The sequence below is a fragment of the Geotrypetes seraphini genome, chromosome 2 (genome assembly GCF_902459505.1).
Source record: "Geotrypetes seraphini chromosome 2, aGeoSer1.1, whole genome shotgun sequence".
Lineage (NCBI taxonomy): Eukaryota > Metazoa > Chordata > Amphibia > Gymnophiona > Dermophiidae > Geotrypetes > Geotrypetes seraphini.
Genome location: NC_047085.1, coordinates 158,618,711 through 158,639,615, shown reverse-complemented (window position 1 = coordinate 158,639,615; position 20,905 = coordinate 158,618,711). Strand labels below are relative to the sequence as shown.

Genomic DNA, 20,905 nt, shown 5'->3' with positions numbered 1-20,905 from the left:
TTCTTGAATAATATCCAAAACCCACTGATCCGACGTGATCTTGGCCCACTCCGCCAGAAAGGCAGACAGCCGCCCCCCCAAGGGAATGGCGGAGGGAGCCGAGACCCCGTCATTGTGGGATGCGACTTGCTGGAGCACGGGCTGGCTGAACTGATGGGGGTTTCGCCGTACGAAAGGAACTCTTTTGCGGAAACCTAGGTCTCGAGGAAGTGAAGGAACCATAAGCGGGCTGAAAGGAGGGCTTACCAGGTCTATATCTCTTAACATCCCGGAAACGTGGTCTGGCCGCCAAGGATTTTAAAGGGGGCCTAGGCCTGTCTTCCGGTAAGCGCTGTGTTTTGGTATCACCAAAATCCTTCACCAATTTATCCAAATCTTCCCCAAACAACAAACGCCCCTTAAAAGGGAGTTTCACTAGCCGAAGTTTGGAGGCAGCATCCGCCGCCCAATTACGGAGCCATAAAGATCTGCGAGAAACCACCGAAAGAGACATCTGCTTCGCAGAAGCGCGAATAATATCATATAAGGCGTCCGCCAAATACGCTAGACCAGACTCCAAATCAGTCAGTTCCGAGGGAACAGAGCCCCCGGACTCCATCAAATTATCCGCCATCAGCTGAGACCATTGCAGACAAGCCCGCGCCGCATACGAACTGCAAATCGCGGCTTGTAAGGTAACTCCAGCCACTTCAAAGGACATTTTTAGTGAACATTCAATCTTCCTATCCTGGACATCCTTCAGCGCAACACCTCCTTCAACCGGCAAGGTAGTCTTTTTGGTAACCGCGGCCACCAGCGCGTCGACCCTGGGTAATTTAAATCTCTCGAGTTCGTGCGGGGCCACAGGATACAAGAGCCGCATGGCTTTTGACACCCATAGACTAGCTTCCGGAGTGTCCCATTGCGTCGCAATAAGCTCTTGCATGGCTTCATGCACTGGAAAGGACCTAGTCGGCTTACGCGTCCCCGCCATAAGGGGGTTTGTGGACCCAGAAACTTGAGTATCCTCCTGCGAGATGTTTAATCCCTGCAACGCCTTAGAAATTAAAGAAGAAAGCTCTTCCCTGTGAAAAAGCCGGAGAGCAGAAGGATCATCCACGTCCCTACCCAGGGGTTCCTCCGCTTCCAAGTCCAGCACCTCACCTTCCTCCAGCGACTCAGGAAGGGTAAGAGAAAAAGGGGAGACAGGGTCAGGGTCCCCTTCGTCCACCGCCACAAGCCTGCGCCTCTTCGCAACCTGAGACTTCACCGGAGGGGAAACAGCATTAACAGCAGCAGTACCAGTAAAACTATTAGTAGTAGTAGTAGTAGTGGAAGTAGAGGGAACAGGCAGCACAGGAAAATTCAAAGGCACCGGTTGAACAGGCTGAGAGCTCTGTAAAACAAAGGCACGGTGCATTAACATTACAAACTCTGGGGAAACGAGCCTAGCCCGAATCCCGCCGACCCTGTTTGTCCTGTGCAGTAGTTTAGCGGAACCGCGGCTTCCCCCAGCGCTCCCGACGCTGCAACAGCCGCCGAAATCCCCTCAGACGCCGGCGCACCCTGACTCAAGGCCGACTCGACTGCGAGGGAAGAGGAGCTCGATCGCGCCTCCCCAGCGCGGGAAATTGCTAAGTCGCACGCCGGTAGGAATGAATCCTCTGCCGGTGTCTCTGCGCACCCGGCAGAGCACAGTCCCGACGGTGTCCTGCGCTTCCCACAGCGCGAAAACCGTTTAACAGCTTCTGCCGCCATTTTTTTTTTTTTTTTAAACGGAGAAAGCCCGCCAAAATCGCCGATGCAGCCCTCCAACAAAACCGGCACCCGGGACCGCACAACACGCACTCAAACCCCAGAAAACCAAAGTTCTTACTCACCCAAACAAACTTCCTAATCACACCACAGCAAGCAAGGAAAAATTATGTTCTTACCTGTTAATTTTCTTTCCCTTAGACGCAGCAGATGAATCCAGAGACCAATAGGATAGCTCACATCTACCAGCAGGCGGAGATAGAGAAACTGATTAACAGGTGGTCCTATTGGCTGGCACTCCTCCTGTCTCATCAGTATAGCTCCTTGCCCAAGCACGCGTAACCATCAATAGGCATAGCATGTAAAAAAACTTCTTTCCCAGAACAAATCGCAAAAGGCAAATATACAGAATACAACCATCAACAACAACAAACCGCAAAAGTTGCACAAGAAAAAACCGACAGACAATTACCAGAAAGGGTGGGGCTCTGGATTCATCTGCTGCGTCTAAGGGAAAGAAAATTAACAGGTAAGAACATCATTTTTCCTTCCCTAGCAACAGCAGCAGATGAATCCAGAGACCAATGGGATGTAGCAAAGCAATCCTCAATCTGGGTGGGAAGCAAACGCCGCCTCCGCAACAACCAAAGCACAAAGCGCATCTACCGCATGCGCCCCCACATCCAACCAGTAATGCGGAGAGAAAGCACTCTCGGAAGACCAAAAAGCCGCGAGACAAAACTCCTCCAAGGAAAAAACCTCTGGACCGAGTCCAAGAAATAGCCATCACTCCGGTGGAATGGTCGTGAGGTTCTTTCGCCAACCGCCCCCTGCCATCAAGCAAGGGAAAAGAACGTCCTCCTGGACCCATCGATCGACGGAGGCTTAGGACGCCGCCATGCGGTTGAAGCGTCCCTTGAAAAGAACAAAAAAGGTGATCCAAACAACGAAAAGTCTAGAGAAACCTACCTCACGGAGAACGCCATGCACTTGCAAAAATGCAGTGAAGTAAAGCACGTCTCCCCACTTCTCCTCCCCGGAGGAAGGAAGGAAATTGAGAGTGGCATAAACGAACGTATGACCTCACGTGAGAAGGAAAACGTTGTATAGACCGAACTGACACCTCAGAATTTGCAAATCAGAAAGACGAATCCCCGTCAAACAAGGCCTGCAACCCCGAAAACCATCGAGCCGAAGCCATGGCCACAAGAAGCCCCATGCTCAACGGCACATCCTAATAGAGTCTCAAAAGACAAGGTTGAAATGAATCCTGCGGAAAACTGCGAAGAAGAACCTGCAGATCGCACCCCAGATTGGGCTTCAGAAGAGGTGTACGAACATACTGTACTCCGTTGAGGAACTGAACTACATGAACCTGAGAAGAAGTGAATAGCGAGATACCTAGTCCCTGTAACCATCTAAGATTGACACTCGAAGCTCGAGTGAAGTGAACGCTAAGCCCTCTGCAAACCATATGCGCCAAAAAGAAACAAGAGAAAGCAGAGAACTCCGGAAGGGTGCCACATTCGAGAAGCACCCAAGAAAGGAAAAATCTCCAAAAGGAAGTATAAGCCACATGAGAAGACGGCTGAACTGCCTGGATAAGCGAAGAAACAACCTACCAAACATCAAAGTAGGATGAATATCCAGCTTGATAGGACCCTAGGCGAGCAAATCCGGAGAAACTAGGAATCTCAACAGTTCGGCCTTCGAAAGCCCCACAGATCCGCATAGCCAGGATGGCCCCGAAATCAATCTGGCAAATCCATCCAAGCATAAGCCAGGGGAAAACACGTAAAAAGAGAAAGCAGAGGCGAGAAAGAAGCAACGCTGCAACCCCTGCTGACCGCCACTCCCTGCGTCTGCTGAAGAAGCTAGGAAGGTTTGAATCTGAGATGAGGCCATGAGGTCCAGTTCCCTACAAAGCAAATACAAGGCCTGATCAAAAGTACCCAAATTCCAGGATGCAGAAGATTTCGCCACTACTAAAGCACAAAAAGGCGAACACAGTGCTGCACCCGGCAATTAACAATAGACGGTCCAAGCTCAGAGTTAGTGGAGAGAAAGGCTATCCAAATTCTTTTCCTGCCCTGTAAAAGGAAGCGCTGACAGAAGAGGAAGATGAGATACCCTCATCGAAGTAGAACAAGTAATGTAATCGCCAACTGAGCGCCTCACATACGTTCCGGGCTGCAGGGAAATACCACTGTCTCAGCCCTGTCCTAAAAGATCCTTTATCATCATTCTGGAGGAATGGGCTAAAACTCCCGCAACGGCAGCCTGACCATGCTTCAGTCCAGAAGAACGAACGAGTACAGATTATCCTCTGAATACCAGACCCCTTACGCTGAGGATGGAAGGCATGGCACCCCCCAACCCGACAGCCTGGGAAGTTAGGTGAAATTGAGCCAATCCAGCAACGATCGAGGCATGTGCTCGAAAAATTCATCTCGCTGAGCCACCAATGTATAATGAGCGATGCTTGAGGAGCCTACGAGATACCACAGTTGGAGCCATGAGATACCGGAAAACACAGGAACAAAGCGACTGCTGGAGCAATCTCACGGGAAAGCAAGCCAAAGTTCCCAGTGGAATCACTAACCTAGATCTAAGAATCTGGACAGAATCCCATACGCATGTTCTAGGGGACTGAAGAAGGCAAACCTGATATTGTAATCTGTCGCCCCCGACTCTGGGAAGAACCCCAGTCCTCTCCCATTTGAACAACATCCCCTGATGTTCCAAGAATTCGTCCAGGAGAAATGAGCTCTTTGGAAAAGTGAAGATTCACATCCAAAGAATGGAAGAAAAGAAGGTCAAATAAAAGAGATCACCCGATCGTGTCTGACAAAGCCACCTGGCTGGAAGACATCCAAATCAATCAGTCTTCTAAGAAAGAAAATACTGGAATTTCCGGTCTGTGCCAAAACGCCACCACAGCCAACTGCTCTAATAATCAAAAATGGTCATGGAGTCGTGGCGCGGCCAAACGGCATCAGACAAAACTGATAGCGCTGCTCAAGGAGAGCAAAGCGAAGAGAGAGCAATTCAGTGGCCATAGCGAAAGTGTAAATATGCTCCCAGCCAGTCTCCGGAAATGTCTAACTCTGAGAAACTAATGTACTATAATGAGAGCCAGCTCCCATCAGACCAACTACCCCATCTAAGGCACCAAGGAAGAAAATGGAATAACTTCCCTTAGTCTAGGCCAAAAGAAGTCTGCCGAAACCTAAATTGCCGCTCGAGAATAACCAAGCGCATATACTGCCAATATGGTGGCCAGATGTGAAAATTCAAGTAATCTCCCAGTTCCCTTTGGAAATGTTCAACTTCGAGAAATGAAGAGATTCATATGAAATCTAGTGCTAGTCTGATCAAGTCCCCCTTTTTAATTTTGGGCCTCATGAAGCAAAGGGAACCACTTCCCTCAGATCCGGAAGAGCTGAAACCATCGTCCCAAATACCAGCAACCCTGAAGGGGATCCCGCACCAGCGTCACCCCGGGATACTCAACACACAGGAACACCAAGAAAGAATCAGAAATGGGAGAAAGGAACGCAAAGGCGCAAGCCATATGCAGAATTGTCAAAGTCCCGTGACTTGGCAATATTACAGCTCTTGTTCTGCGAGATTGCCCACAGAGCTTGCCGCGGAATTAACGGCCCCTACAAAGTGAAGCAGAGGTCAGGGAACGAGCTGGAGGAAAACCGTAAGCTCTGATCAGAATACAAGAACACTCCTGAGAACAAACTAGTCATGCAATTGAATAAGGACTATGAGGGAAGTCTGAAAAATAAGACTAAGCTTTGGCATCCTGCGGAACCTGAAAACCGCCTGCAAGCTGCTCCAAAATCCAACCGTTCTTAATGGGGAACATTTTTTTTTTTTTAATTTAATTTTTTTTTTTTAGTAATCAAGGTGGCCCAGGGAAGGCAACAAGGTTGAATACCCCTGCTGAAAACCCTGCCACACTAGAAACAGCAAAAGACAGTCATGTCCGCAGGAAAATGCAAAAGTCAGCATGCCCCATATGTACCGAAACAATTTCCACAACGCTACCATACATACTCAGCGCTGCATAAAGGCACCCACATCAAGGAAACTGTCAGATCTATCTAGGCCCACCCTGTGGAGACAGCGATAGAGATTGAGGAGACACCTGAATAAAGCACCGGGTAATCGCCTGTGACTGACATAAGTCGCACTGTGAGTTGCCTGCTACCAACCCAGAACGGAGGAAATCTGAAACTGGGTGGAGAAACAGAGAGTAGATGCTCCCTCTCTTCCAAGCGCCTGTAGAGACTCCCAAAGAGCCAACACAAACGGGTCAAAAAAGAAAAATCAACTCGGGAGACTTCCACACACCAAGCTGCACTGTCTCAGTCATGTAGAGAACCGCCATAACTTCCGACGCATCTGCCCCGAAGGCACAGAAGCTGCGACAGACGCCAATAAAAGTCCACTGACAGAGAAACACACTGAATGCTGCGGTGCTCCCACCAGCGCAGGTGTACAAGCTCAAGCCACATGTTCCTTGCAAGACAGCGTCTCCTAGGAAACAGTTAAAATAACTGGCCAGCGGGATAAAAGAAGATGAACCACAGTAAACACTGACTCCCAGTCAGCCTCGTGGGGAATGCTAACCATGCTGCGGCGAACCCAGCAGAGCACGATAACAAGAGTGAGACTGTGCCACGGACAACGTGCTGGCCCCAACTAAACTCGCTGAAAAAACATAACCGGAGCAAACCGACATGGCCGGAGCCCTCATACTGGAAAAGCAATGTCGCTGAGACCTAGCAGGAAAGGATCAACGTGCACCTCATAAGAAGGAAGAAAGCGCGTGGTTCCCACGCGTGGGAAGGCAACAGCTCCTACAACGGTATCGGAATGACATATCCGGAGCCATCAAGCCCTTCTCACACATTCTTCACCTCCCCAAGTCCGTGTTTCCTAAAACCAACTATAAAACCCGCCGGTCAAAACCACCAACACAATGCACACTTCCAACAATCTGAGAAATCAGATACTTACAACCTCGTTTGCAGGGCCTGCAGAAGCCGGTTGCTCAGCCCTAGCAAGGCAGAAAAGTTATTCAGCACTGTGGTCCCAGTTTTTTTGTTTTTTTTTAAGGGAAAGAAGAAAAGTAGAGACCAAGTCATACCCTCTATCACTGGAGGGAAGGTGAGGCAGGGACAAGGGGGGGCCCAAGTGTAACCTCTAAGGCCGGCACCGTTCAGCCGGACACCCCTGTCTCACTGAAGAGAAAAATCTCAACAGGAGAAATAGCACTGCCAGCTCACTGAAGAGAAATCTCAACCGGAGAAACAGAATGGCAGTCTCACTGAAGAGAAACCTCAACAGGAGAAAATAAAGTTCCAGCCACAGCCAGAATTCAGGAGCTAGTTGAATAGCGACCTTTTCCTGCTGGGAGATAGAGATTACTGATGAGACAGGAGGAGTGCCAGCCAATAGGACCACCTGTTAATCAGTTTCTCTATCTCCGCCTGCTGGTAGATGTGAGCTATCCCATTGGTCTCTGGATTCATCTGCTGCTGTTGCTAGGGAAGTAAGGTTATGGCTGGTAATTGTACTGAAAACTGACCAAAAGGTACAGCACAGCATAGGCAGGCTCAGAACTTTTTTTTTTTTTTTACTGGAAAGAAGAAAAATACAGAGCCCAAGTTAACCCCTCAATCAACCGGAGGGGAGGGTGGAGAAGGGACCTGGGGGGGCCCAGGTGTAGCTCCCAAAGCCGGCACCGCTCAGCCAGGCACCCCTGTCTCTCTGAAGAGAACGAGTCTCAACAGAAGACTATAAATTCACTCAAATACACCGGATACAGCCAAAATCCAGGAGCTAGAGGTATAGCTACGAACCCTGCTGGGAGATAGAGCAAACTGAATGGACAGGAGGAATACCAGTATATAAGACCACCTGTTAATCAGTTTCTCTATCTCCACCTGCTGGTCGATGTGAGCTATCCCCCACTTGTCTCTGGATTCATCTGCTGTTATGCTAAGGAAGTAACTATTATATCAGTAACCAAAAGTCAGGACAAGTTCCTAGAAGAAAAGCCTAAAAAAATTAATCAGAATGACTTGGTAGAGTCCAAAAAATTAAAATTTATCAATTATAGTTAATTTCTAGGGATAAACAAAAGTTCAACCAGATATCTGCAAACTGAACTGGCTACTGTTGAAGTCAAGATACTGGGCTTGAGAGGATTCTAACTTGGCATGTCTTATGTTCAAAAAAATAGGACAGAAGACAGGACAAACAGAAATTCAAATTCAAGAGAATCTTCAATGAAAATCACATGAATATTAAACTGGAAAAATCATATACCTTGCATACGTTCAAGAGCCAATATCCCCAACGTATCATCCTGACTTGAGAAGTCACCTTGTGCTAATTTTGTTTCTTCCAGGTAAGTCGCATGGACAGAGCCTTCAACTTGCAAACCCCTCAACTGACATGTGTCTTGCCTATAGAAAGAGAATAAATATATTTTTTTAAAATAGAAAAATATCCAGTGAACATTTACCACCCCACCCCCATTTTGTTTTTTGTTTTTTTAAACTAAGCTGCAGTAGAGGTTTCTACTGAGGCCCAGAGCGCTAAATGCTCTAACACTCATAGAATTCCTATGCATTTAGTGCCCCGGGACACGGTAGAAACCTCTACTGCAGCTTACTAAGGGCCTCTTTCACTATCACTGCTTCCAAGACTGCATACTTGCAAAGGAATGGAAAATTAGGTTCTTACCTTCGATAATCTTCTTTCTGGTAGACCCTGGAGAATTCTATACACAAGATATCCAATCCATTCCCACAATCCGGGACTTGCAGAAATCCACACTTTTCTCACCATTTGCTCCTTCTACTACTGAGAGAGAGACAGAGCCCCCTGCAGTTAGATCAAAAAAGTCAAAGCAACCATATTGGAACAAGTCAACAACAAAGTAGGGGGCATGGGGGAATCTCCCCGGAAACATTTATGTACAACAGTTTTTATTGATGACTGCACATAATTACAACAATAAACAGAATAACAAAACAGCTGTTGTCACCAATTTTCATTATCCTCCAAGAGCACCCTCCCCTCACCCTACAACAGCAAACAATGTTATTGATGACTGCAGAAATCTGCACTAAAACAAAAATATGATGTTAAAAAATATCAGTTAAGTTCTCATGCCAACTCTCTCACCCTCCTCTCCCCCTTTATGGTTAAATAGGTTGAATAAGAACCAAAAAAGTTACAACACCCTAAAATTATTTTTATAAAAGTACTGTTATAACAAAGAAACAATCAAGAGGGGGTAAAACACTAAACAGATCATCCATAATTTGCAGCTATGTGCTCATCCAATCCCACTCACCCCTCCCACAACCTATCAAATCAACGTCACCAGTTTAAAAAATAATGGGACAGGAAGGCATACATGGTGCAACATTCGACAGGCCCACAAAACCATCCCAACTACAACCCAGAGCTATAGCAAGGTGCAATAAACAAGTATGTATACAGTATCAACAGTAGCAAAAAAAAAAAAAAAAAAAAACCCAACCAATTAGAAAACCAAAGCTATCCAAACACCACTTCCCCCAACCTATCCTCAAATACCCATGAACCCAATCCTTCCTGTGAAACAATAAGCAAGTAACAAACGAGAGAGGAAAAGAGAGAAAAATCAAACCACAACCGACCAAAATAGGATGAGACCGACAATTGTTCACTGAGTGGAGAGCGATGTGGAGAGTGATGAGGAGAAAGCAAATGTGCTAAACAAATACTTCTGTTCTGTGTTCACAGAAGAAAATCCTGGAGAAGGACCGAGATTGTCTGGCAAAGTTACACGAGAAAATGGAGTAGATTCTGCGCCGTTCACAGAGGAGGGTGTTTATGAGCAACTTGAAAAACTGAAGGTGGACAAAGCGATGGGACCAGACGGGATCCATCCCAGGACACTAAGGGAGCTCAGAGAGGTTCTGGCGAGTCCTATTAAAGACTTGTTCAACAAATCTCTGGAGACGGGAGTGATTCCTGGGGATTGGAGGAGAGCGGATGTGGTCTCTATTCATAAAAGTGGTCACAGGGATGAAGCAGGAAACTACAGGCCGGTGAGCCTCACTTCAGTTGTTGGAAAAATAATGGAAGTGTTGCTGAAAGAAAGGATAGTGTATTTCCTTGAATCTAATGGGTTTTTCCTATGCCCTTATTGTAACTTTGTCCCCTTTTTCCCCGCTTTCTTGTTAGTCATTATTGAAATTTGTTGTTTTTAAAGTATATTAATGTTTCTATGTTTTATTATATTATGTACATCGCTTAGAATGTTTATATAGGCGATATATTAAGAATTAAATAAACTTGAACTTGAACTTGAAACTTGAACTTGTTACAGGATCCGAGGCAACATGGCTTTACAAAAGGTAAATCGTGCCAAACGAACCTGATTGAATTTTTTGATTGGGTGACCAGAGAGCTGGATCGAGGACATATGCTAGATGTAATTTAGTTGGATTTCAGCAAAGCCTTTGATAGAGTTCCTCATAGGAGGCTGTTGAACAAACTTGAAGGGCTGAAGTTAGGACCCAAAGTGGTGAACTGGGTCAGAAACTGGCTGTCGGACAGACGCCAGAGGGTGGTGGTTAATGGAAGTCGCTCGAAGGAAGGAAAGGTGACTAGTGAAGTCCCTCAGGGTTCAGTGCTGGGGCCAATCCTGTTCAATATGTATGTAAGTGACATTGCTGAAGGGTTAGAAGGAAAAGTGTGCCTTTTTGCAGATGATACCAAGATTTGTAACAGAGTAGACACCGAAGAGGGAGTGGAAAATATGAAAAAGGATCTGCAAAAGTTAGAGGAATGGTCTAATGCCTGGCAACTAAAATTCAATGCAAAGAAATGCAGAGTAATGCATTTGGGGATTAATAATAGGAAGGAACCGTATATGCTGGGAGGAGAGAAGCTGATATGCACGGACGGGGAGAGGGACCTTGGGGTGATAGTGTCCAAAGATCTAAAGGCGAAAAAACAGTGTGACAAGGCAGTGGCTGCTGCCAGAAGGATGCTGGGCTGTATAAAGAGAGGCGTAGTCAGTAGAAGGAAGAAGGTGTTGATGCCCCTGTACAGGTCATTGGTGAGGCCCCACTTGGAGTATTGTGTTCAGTTTTGGAGACCGTATCTGGCGAAAGATGTAAGAAGACTTGAGGCGGTCCAGAGGAGGGCGACGAAAATGATAGGAGGCTTGCGCCAAAAGACGTATGAGGAGAGACTGGAAGCCCTGAATATGTATACCCTAGAGGAAAGGAGAGACAGGGGAGATATGATTCAGACGTTCAAATACTTAAAGGGTATTAATGTAGAACAAAATCTTTTCCAGAGAAAGGAAAATGGTAAAACCAGAGGACATAATTTGAGGTTGAGGGGTGGTAGATTCAGGGGCAATGTTAGGAAATTCTACTTTACGGAGAGGGTGGTGGATGCCTGGAATGCGCTCCCGAGAGAGGTGGTGGAGAGTAAAACTGTGACTGAGTTCAAAGAAGCGTGGGATGAACACAGAAGATTTAGAATCAGAAAATAATATTAAAGATTGAACTAAGCCAGTTACTGGGCAGACTTGTACGGTCTGTGTCTGTGTATGGCCGTTTGGAGGAGGATGGGCAAGGGAGGGCTTCAATGGCTGAGAGGGTGTAGATGGGCTGGAGTAAGTCTTAACAGAGATTTCGGCAGTTGGAACCCAAGCAAGTACCGGGTAAAGCTTTGGATTCTTGCCCAGAAATAGCTAAGTAGAAAAATTACAAAAAAAAAAAAAAAAATTTAAATTGAATCAGGTTGGGCAGACTGGATGGAGCATTCGGGTCTTTATCTGCCGTCATCTACTATGTTACTATGTATCAAAGGACTACAAGAGCCACCACTACAACCCATTCAAGATATCACTGCATGCTTTATGAGTTAAGAACTGTATATAAGGCATTCAAATTTGGAGGAAATACTTTTTCCTCTTTGGGGCGAAGCTAGCCATCTGTCGTTCCAGTAGCAACAAAGCACAAAGACGGTTCTTCCAGGCCCAAAAAGTGGGAGGGTTCTCATCCACCCTAACTGACAGCGTTTCCTTTTTTCTGGAAACATAAGCAAGGTCTGTTTTGCTCAGCTCTACAAGAAATAACAATTAATAAACAGCCAACAGGCAACACAGAGAAAGGTTAGGAACAATGTAGAACACCTGCTATGTGCAATGAGCACCCACTGGAAACCTGCCACTGGTAACAATTGTACTCCCATAAGAGTGAAGTCCCCCATATGGCCCTTCTACTGGCAGGAAGATATTTCAGCCTGTAAGGAGGGGAAAAATGAGGCAGAAAAAGGTAGGCGATTCATAAAAACACTGAGTCTATACTGAGAGGGCAGGTCATATAGAATCCTCCAGGGACTACTACCAGAAAGCAGATTATCGAAGGTAAGAACCTAATCTTCCATTCTGGTAAGTCCCTTCTGGATTCTATATGCAAGGTGACATACCAAAGCAATGGCATCATCTAGGGAGGGACAGAAAAGCCTGCCCTCAACACAGAGATCCCAAAAGTGGCGTCACACCGAGCTGCCACATCCACTTGGTAAAATCTGGTAAAGGTATGAAGAACAGACAAAATAGCTGTCTTGAAAATTTCATCTGGAGAAATTACACATTAGAGAGATTTGAATCTGAAAAACAGTGAAAATTTGCATAAATGCATAAAGCCATATTTTTGGAATGGTCACATCTTCAGTTTCACTTGACTATAAAAACTCATATTGCAAATCTTGGAGGTAACCTCATGGTACATGTCTGCTGGTATGGAGCAAACTTTGCCAAAAGTTTTCGTTTGTGAATTTTTTTGCCTACTTTGCTGACCTGTAGAAATGGAAGCACGTTGGCAAAAGATTTCAAACTTGGCACAAAAACTTGCCCCAAGGTGTTGTACCAAACTGCAAAATTTCAGACCCCTAGGTAGTTTCCTTCTGCCGCAGTGCTTAATCAAAGTTGGAGTTTTAGGTCACACGAGACATGGGAGTGGATCGATTGCTTTTGTTCAAACATCCCTAGCTCCTAACCAAATTGAGATAGATCCCCAAAATTTTGCAGAATTTCATGTGACACCCTAGACAACACCCCTGTAAAATTTGGTAGGATTTCAAGGGGTTGGGGGGGGGTCGAGCATGAGTGGTTTTCAGCATTTGTTCACTTGACATGGAATGACCCATTAGTTAAAACTCTCCTCAGACAAGAAGTCCTTGTCCGAGGCCATACGCGGGCACCTGGACGAGGGAGTTGGAGGGGGGATGCGAAAAGAATTGAGAGTCAAAACATCAGGGGGCATGGAGGGAACAAACCCACAAGACCCCCTGGACACAAGTAGGACCCCCAGCCACCAGAAAATATGCTTTACACAAAGCAAAAAGAAAATGAGGGGGAAAAAAACCCCAGCGGCCCCATGGGACTCCCTGCTACAGCAGGGGACCCAGCTGTAACCTGTCCCTGTTATGTCAAAACAGGGAGAAGGCACCCAAGGCTAAATACAAAATGAAGGGGCTATCTGAGGAAAAACGGCAAATAAGCACCAAAAATAGCCCCTCCAGGGCCTGTAGCGGCTGAGAAGACTGAACTGTCCCAGCTGCTAAAACAGGCAAAAGCCGGCATCAGCTGAGAGAAAAACCAGCTAACAGGAAATCCCTAGCCACACTTGCGGCAGCTGAGGAAATCCCCCTGTTGGCAGCAGGAAAAGGCCGGGCTTCCCTGCAAAGCTCTGCTGACTCATGAGGCACTAGCGACAGGGAGCCCTGGCACCCGTTGCTGATGAGGCTCCTCCACTGCACCGGCCCAAAGAACTATTTTCAGGATGGTCGCGAAAGCACAGTTACTTACCGTAACAGGTGTTATCCAGGGACAGCAGGCAGATATTCTCACATGTGGGTGACGTCATCTACGGAGCCCCAGCGCGGACAGCTTTTCAAGCAAACTTGATTGAAGTTTCAAGTTTGCTATGCTGCACCACGCATGTGCATGCCTTCTTGCCCACTAGAGGGCGCATCCCCACCTCGTGGTCCTCAGTTCCATAACTAGCAAAGAAGCCATCCCCGGGGAGGAGGGCGGGTTGTGAGAATATCTGCCTGCTGTCCCTGGATAACACCTGTTACGGTAAGTAACTGTGCTTTATCCCAGGACAAGCAGGCAGCATATTCTCACATGTGGGTGACCTCCAAGCCAACCAAAAAAAGGGCAGGTGGGAGGATGGCAATTTAGGAAAACAGATTACGCAAAACTGACTGGCCAAACCGGCCGTCGCTTCTGAACAACGTATCCAGACAGTAGTGGGAGGTGAAAGTATGAACCGAAGACCAAGTGGCAGCCTTGCAGATGTCCTCCACCGGAGTAGACCGGAGGAAAGCGACAGAAGCTGCCATCGCTCGGACTTTATGTCCCGTGACCCGACCATGCAGCGCGAGACCAGCCTGAGCGTAGCAAAAAGAAATACAAGCAGCCAACCAGTTGGACAAGGTGCGCTTGGAAACAGGACGTCCCAACCGATTAGGGTCGAAGGACAAAAATAATTGAGGAACCTTCTGATGAGACTGAGTGCGTTGAAGATAAAAAGCCAACGCCCTCTTACAGTCAAGCGTGTGAAGCGCCACCTCGCCAGGATGCAAGTGGGGTTTCGGAAAGAACACCAGAAGAACAATGGACTGATTGAGGTGGAAATCAGACACAACCTTTGGCAAAAATTTAGGATGGGTGCGAAGAACCACCTTATCATGATGGAACACAGTAAAAGGCGGGTCCGCAACCAAAGCCTGCAGCTCACTAATCCGACGAGCGGACGTGAGCGCAAGTAAAAAGATCACCTTCCAAGTGAGAAACTTAAGATGAGATTTGTCAATAGGCTCAAAAGGAGGCTTCATCAGCTGAGCCAAAACCACATTGAGATCCCAAACTACAGGAGGAGGTTTCAGAGGAGGATGAACATTCACAAGACCCCGCATGAAACGAGTCACCAGAGGATGAAGAGAGAGAGACCGACCCTCAAGATGCCGATGGAAAGCAGCAATAGCACTAAGATGCACCCGAATGGAAGTCGTCTTCAGCCCAGACTTGGACAAATGCAACAAATATTCCAGAACCGAACTCAGATCCAGATGGTGCGAGGAACACCAGGATGAAAATCTGGTCCACTTCTGGAAATAACAAAGCCGAGTCGAGACCTTGTGCGAGGCTTCCAAAACCTCCCTGACAGACTGAGAAACAGAAACCGAAGTCAAGGGGAAAGGAACCAAGCCGTCAGATGTAAGGACTGAAGATTGGGATGCAACAGCGAACCCTGACTCTGAGACAGCAGAGAGGGAAAAACAGGCAGAAGCAGAGGCTCCCTGACACTGAGTTGAAGGAGCAGGGAGAACCAGTGTTGACGAGGCCAACGAGGCGCAATGAGAATCATAGTGGCTCTGGTCGATTTGAGATGAACCAACGTCCTCAAGATCAGAGGGAAAGGAGGAAACGCATAAAGGAACCTCCCTCCCCAGTCGAGAAGAAAGGCATCAGCCTCGAGACAGTCCGGGGAGTACATCCGAGAACAATAGAGGGGCAGTTTGTGAGTCTCCGGGGAGGCAAACAGATCCACCTGAGGAGTCCCCCAGCGGTCGAAGACCTCGTGCAGAACTCGGGAGTTCAGCGACCACTCGTGCGGCTGGAGAAGACGACTGAGTTTGTCGGCCAGACAATTCTTCTCTCCCTGAATGTAAACCACCCGAAGGAAGATGTTCTGGGAGACCGCCCATTCCCAAAGGCGCAGGGCTTCCCGGCACAGGGACCAAGAGCCCGTCCCCCCTTGCTTGTTCACATAGTACATTGCCACTTGGTTGTCCATCCGCACGAGGACTACCTGATCGTGCAGCAGGTGGCAGAACGCTCGAGCCGCCAGAAAAATGGCAAGAAGCTCCAACACATTGATGTGACAAAGATGGTCCTCCACTGACCATAGACCTTGAGTCCGCAGACCGTCGAGATGAGTCCGTGGTCAGGACCTTGCGATGCGGAGGGACGAGAAAGAGCAAACCCCCGGAAAGATTGGAAGAGTTGGTCCACCAACTGAGCGAGCGTCTCAAGGAAGGAGTCACTGTTACAGGAAAGGAGAGCGGGTCCCGATCCTGACGCCACTGGGAGGCCAAGGCCCACTGAGGCAGCCTCAGGTGCAAGCGGGCGAACGGTGTGACATGCACCATCGATGCCATATGGCCGAGTAGAACCATAAGACGCTGTGCCGACACCGAAATCTGCAGCGAAATCTGGGAACTCAGACGAAGCAGGGCCTCCAACCGCGGAGGCGGGAGGAACGCCCGTAGGCAAACCGTGTCCAGCACGGCCCCGATAAACTGAAGGGATTGAGCCGGGCACAACTGAGACTTGGGAAAGTTCACTTTGAACCCCAGACGTTGAAGGAAGATGATAGTCTGTCGGGTCGCTGAGATAACCCCCTCCCTGGAAGAGGCCTTGATCAGCCAATCGTCCAGGTAGGGAAAGACCTGCAGACCCTGAGACCGCAGGGCCTCTGCGACAACTACCATACACTTCGTGAAGACTCGAGGGGACGAAGCCAGTCCAAAGGGGAGGACCCGATACTGAAGATGCAAGTCTCCCACCTGGAATCGAAGAAACTTGCGGAAGGCGAGAATGCACCGGAACATGGGTATAAGCCTCCTTCAGGTCCAGGGAGCACATCCAGTCCCCTGCTTCCAACAGAGGGTACAGGACCGGAAGCGACAACATACGGAACATCTCTCGGACCAGGAACTTGTTGAGCTTCCGGAGGTCCAAAATGGGGCGCAAGTCCCAGGTCTTCTTTGGGACCAAAAAATAACGGGAGTAAACCCCCCGTCCCCGTTGTGTGTGGGGCACCAGCTCCACTGCCCGAAGTCTCAACAAGGCCCTGGCTTCCGAGAGGAGAAGAGGAAGCTGATGTTGAGTGGAAGGAGCCGCGTCTGGCGGGCTTTCCGGCGTCGTCGTCAAGAAGTTGAGAGAGTAGCCCTCCGAGATGACCCGGAGCACCCAAGCGTCCGAAGTTATCAGAGCCCACTTTGAATGAAAGGCCCGTAGTCGGCCCCCGATGGGAAGCAGGCTCGGCATCAGTGCGGAGGGGGCCTGCCCCCTTCCGCGCAGCACGTCAAAAAGACGGCGCGGGTTTAGACGCCCCTTGTGCCTAAGGCTTCTGGTGGGACGCTCTGCTCTGCTGAGGGGGACGCCGAGGCGGAGGCCTGGAAAACGCCGGCGTAGTCTTCTGCGGGTAGTGCCGCAGTGGCGGTCTGAACGGCTTCGGCATCGCCACCCGGGGTTTGGGACGGACCAAGGAGGCGATGGAGCGCTCATGTTCCGACAGGCGTTTGGTCGCCGCCTCAAGTGATTCATCAAACAATTCAGAGCTGACACATGGCAAATTGGCCAGGCGCTCCTGCAGATTCGGGTCCATATCAACCGTGCGGAGCCACGCGAGATGGCGCATGGCCACCGCAAATGCAGAGACCCGGGAGGACAACTCAAAGGCGTCGTAAATCGCGTGGAAAAGGTACAGACGCAGTTGAGACAAGGAGTCCATAAACTTTCCAAAGTCCCTCTTATGGGAATCCGGCATGACCCCGTGATAACGGGGCATCGCCTTCACCATGTGCTGCAAATAGGACGAGAAGGTGAAGGCATAATTAAGGACCCTGTTTGCCATCATTGAATTGTGGTAGAGGCGACGACCAAACTTGTCCAGGGTCCGCCCCTCTCGCTCAGGCGGGACCGCAGCAGAGACCCGAGAAGGCTGCGATTTTTTCAATGCCGACTCGACCAACAAAGATTGGTGGGACAACTGCGCCTTCTCGAACCCCTTACAGGGGACCGCACGGTACTTCGACTCCATTTCTGAAGGAACCGCCGTGACGGTCAGAGGGGAGTCCAAGTTCCTCAGAAACACCTGGTGAAGCACCTTGTTCAAAGGCAGACGCGGAGACTCTCGCAGAGGAGATGGCAGATCTTGCTCCTCTAAAAATTCCTTAGTATATTGGGATCCCGACAAAAGATCGAGATCCAATGCCCTCCCCATGTCCAGAACAAATTTTGAAAAGGACGAGGGCCTCGAAGGCGGGGAAGGAGACCGGGAGGCCCGCGCCGCCAAAAAGGATGGGGAAGCCTCACAGGAATACCGGGGTCGACCAGTGCCAGACTCCGAGCCCCAGGAAGCCGCACCAAACGGCTTTGGTGGGGTCGGAGACCTCCGATGCCCCGAGGACCCCCTCTGGGAAGTCCCCGGGGTACGAGGCACCGAGGCAAGCTCCCTCCCCCTTGGCGAGGGGTCCCTCGACAACCCACCCTCAGAGGAACGGAAAAGCCTCGGATTATCGAGGCGGAGCTCCGAGACGCGCAGGGTCTCCGTCTGGGTCGGCGAGGAGCGGCCGCATCGTCAAGGAGAGCCTCGCATCTGAACCAAATTGTGCACCTTTCCCCCTGAGAAGTGCTCAATTGCTCCATACACAACCTAGCTGAAAGAAAAGTGCCAGTTAGTTGAACAATACCGTAATTTACAGCATATTTAAAGGGAAAGCAACCCTTCAGACCGGCACTGCCTCAGGATTTTTTTTTTCACAGAACAGACTCCGCTTGGCTCTCTAAACAGTATGTCTTACCACCAGAAGGTAAGGCTTACCATTGAGGCACCTCTAAAAAAATGTTGGAGAGATGGAGGAAAGGGAGGGGGGAGGAACCCCACTCAAGACCCACCGGTTTTAACACCCCCAGGGTCGGACGGACTCCCAAACAGGGTCTACCCAAGCTTAATGCGGCACCAAAAAGGGGACAAAAATTCCTAAACAAATTCCAACAGCTCTACCAAGAGATGGGTACAGCTCACCACACCTGCTGGAGACTGAGAGAAGACTGAGGTAATTAGAGAGGGGTCACATGATATGTACAAGTTTCAAGTTTATTTATTATTTGATTAATCGCCTATTCCAAATTCTAAGCGATGTGTAAATCAGCAAAATACAGTTCCAAAGATTTGTCTCAGTCTCCACCTGCTGGTCATGATGAGCTATATACCCGCTTGTAAGTTTAACTTATGCTGGTCTGGAGAGTTGCTAAAGAAAAGAAGGTTGTTGACGATGTGGGACTCATAATTACAGTCACTGCCCTAGTGTGCACTTTAATTCTGAATGCCCTGTGATGAGAGAAGAAAGTTCTGGATACAAAAGATGTTGCCCTCGCCGATTTCATTATATGGTATTCATTGGGATGGGAGAGTATAGGAAAGTTTAAAAAATAAATTTTATTATTTGAGCAGAGGTCATATGGGAGGGTATAGGTAAGTTTATAATAAATTTTATTTGAGCAGGGTGATTCTTAATGTATACCAACAAGATGGTTGGCAGGAAAGTTTTTTGGGGGGGAGAAAAATAACTGATGGTACTTTTTGGTTTTATATGTCAGCTTTGTTGCTTTCATTATTGTATGTCATTGTATTGATCGGGTTTCACTGTATCTGGTTATCAATAACAACACAAACAAACTAGCTCCATTGTATAAAATGGATCTTTTACAGCAATTTTACCAAATAGCACCCCCCTCCCCTTTTTTTAGATTTTTGCTATTAAATGAGCTGCTTGGGATTATTTAAAAAAAAAAAATAAAAAAAAAAGTTACTTTAAGTCTTGCAATTACGTATGCTGGTAATGTTTTACTATTATTGTACTATGTTAGTATGCTATTTCTCTGCATAGCTGATGTAACAAAATATTTTTGACATAAATGAGTTGCTTCATCTACTAGTTGGCTTATGTCAAATTAAATGACCTTTCATGCCAAGAGGACTTTGTATAAAAAGTTTACTACTACAGATGACCTTTCCAAAGTGACTTTTCAGAAGTACATACCACCACATAGATCTGGTGTTCTGTGAGTTCCTAGGCATTTTGTGCTATTTTCACATCAACTACACATTTGTGAAGTCTAGTGTTTTTGCACATGAAACTCTTTTTTTAACATGTTTATTCAGAGAGCCACACAAACTATTAATGTAATGTTCTTTTAAAAAAAAAAAAAAAAAAAAAAAAACAACAACATACAATTCCTTACCTTGCATCACCAATAGTTCTCCCTTTAGCAACAGTAGAAGCTGCAACAGGTATGCCAAGGTTAGAGGAAATGCTGACATTTTCCAAAATCTCACTGTTATCGCTAATAAGAGATTCTACCAAGAAACTTGGAAATGTCTCATCTTCTATTTTCTGGAACCGTTCTGTCATAGTGGAATGCTGTTTACAAACAAATTTTTTAAAAGTCACTCACTTTATACCAACAATATGTTAGCAGTAATCATTTGTTTATGGTGATTTCTGCAACACAAAATAATTATGGTGATTTCTGCAACACAAAATAATGTAAATATAACAAGCCATAAGGAAAAATTATTTTTAGCCGATAGCTTTCTTTCCCTTAGTCTCAGCAGACACATCCAGACACATGGGTTAAATCCATCCATCAGCAGGTAGAGACAAGAGAGTCCTAAATTGTGATCTATGATATAGGATGTCATGCTCTTTGGTCACTTAGTATTTCTCTAACAAACCAAAAGGAATGAAGAGCCACAGAACTACCTCTTCAATTAAGAATAAAAGATCATCTAAATTCCACTAAAATTACATTCTACAATGCACAAAGACAGAAGAATCTCCCACCAATACATCAGGGTAGGGCTCTGGATTCATCTTCTGAGACTAAGAGCAAGAAAGTTATCAGGTAAGAATATTTCCTTCCCTGTGATCAGCAGAAGATCAATCCAGACGCACAGTATGTAGTAGTGCTGCCTGATTCACGATTTGAATCGATTCACCGATTCGAATCAGGTGAATCGGTTCAAATCGATTCAATTTTAAGAAAAAAATCAGCCTCCTGATTCAATGGTCGATCCTTCCCACCATGCCTTCCTAAAGCAGGAGAGGCAGCGCTGCCTCTTGCTGGCTGTCTGCTGCCACTCCTGCTTGAGGGGAGAAGGGTCAGTCGGAAAGACAAGAATGCTTCCCCAGCTTCCTCTCTCTTACCGGCTTATGCTAATACGGCAGCCTGCAGGATCGCTGGTGCTATAGTGATCCCTGCAGCTGC

The 20,905-nt window shown here is 47.5% G+C and overlaps 1 protein-coding gene across 6 annotated transcripts in view; it reads right to left on the bottom strand.

Annotated features, from left to right (window-relative positions):
* Positions 1-20,905, bottom strand: part of CEP192 (centrosomal protein 192) — a 402,896-nt gene that overhangs the window by 373,507 nt on the left and 8,484 nt on the right. For all 6 annotated transcript variants that reach the window (XM_033934141.1, XM_033934142.1, XM_033934138.1 and 3 more), the window contains 2 exons: positions 19,880-20,058; positions 8,083-8,222 (listed from right to left, as the gene is read on the bottom strand). In XM_033934141.1, coding sequence (XP_033790032.1) covers positions 8,083-8,222; positions 19,880-20,049 — 310 coding nt within the window. In that variant the 5' untranslated portion in view covers positions 20,050-20,058. The remainder of the gene's footprint in view (positions 1-8,082; positions 8,223-19,879; positions 20,059-20,905) is intronic.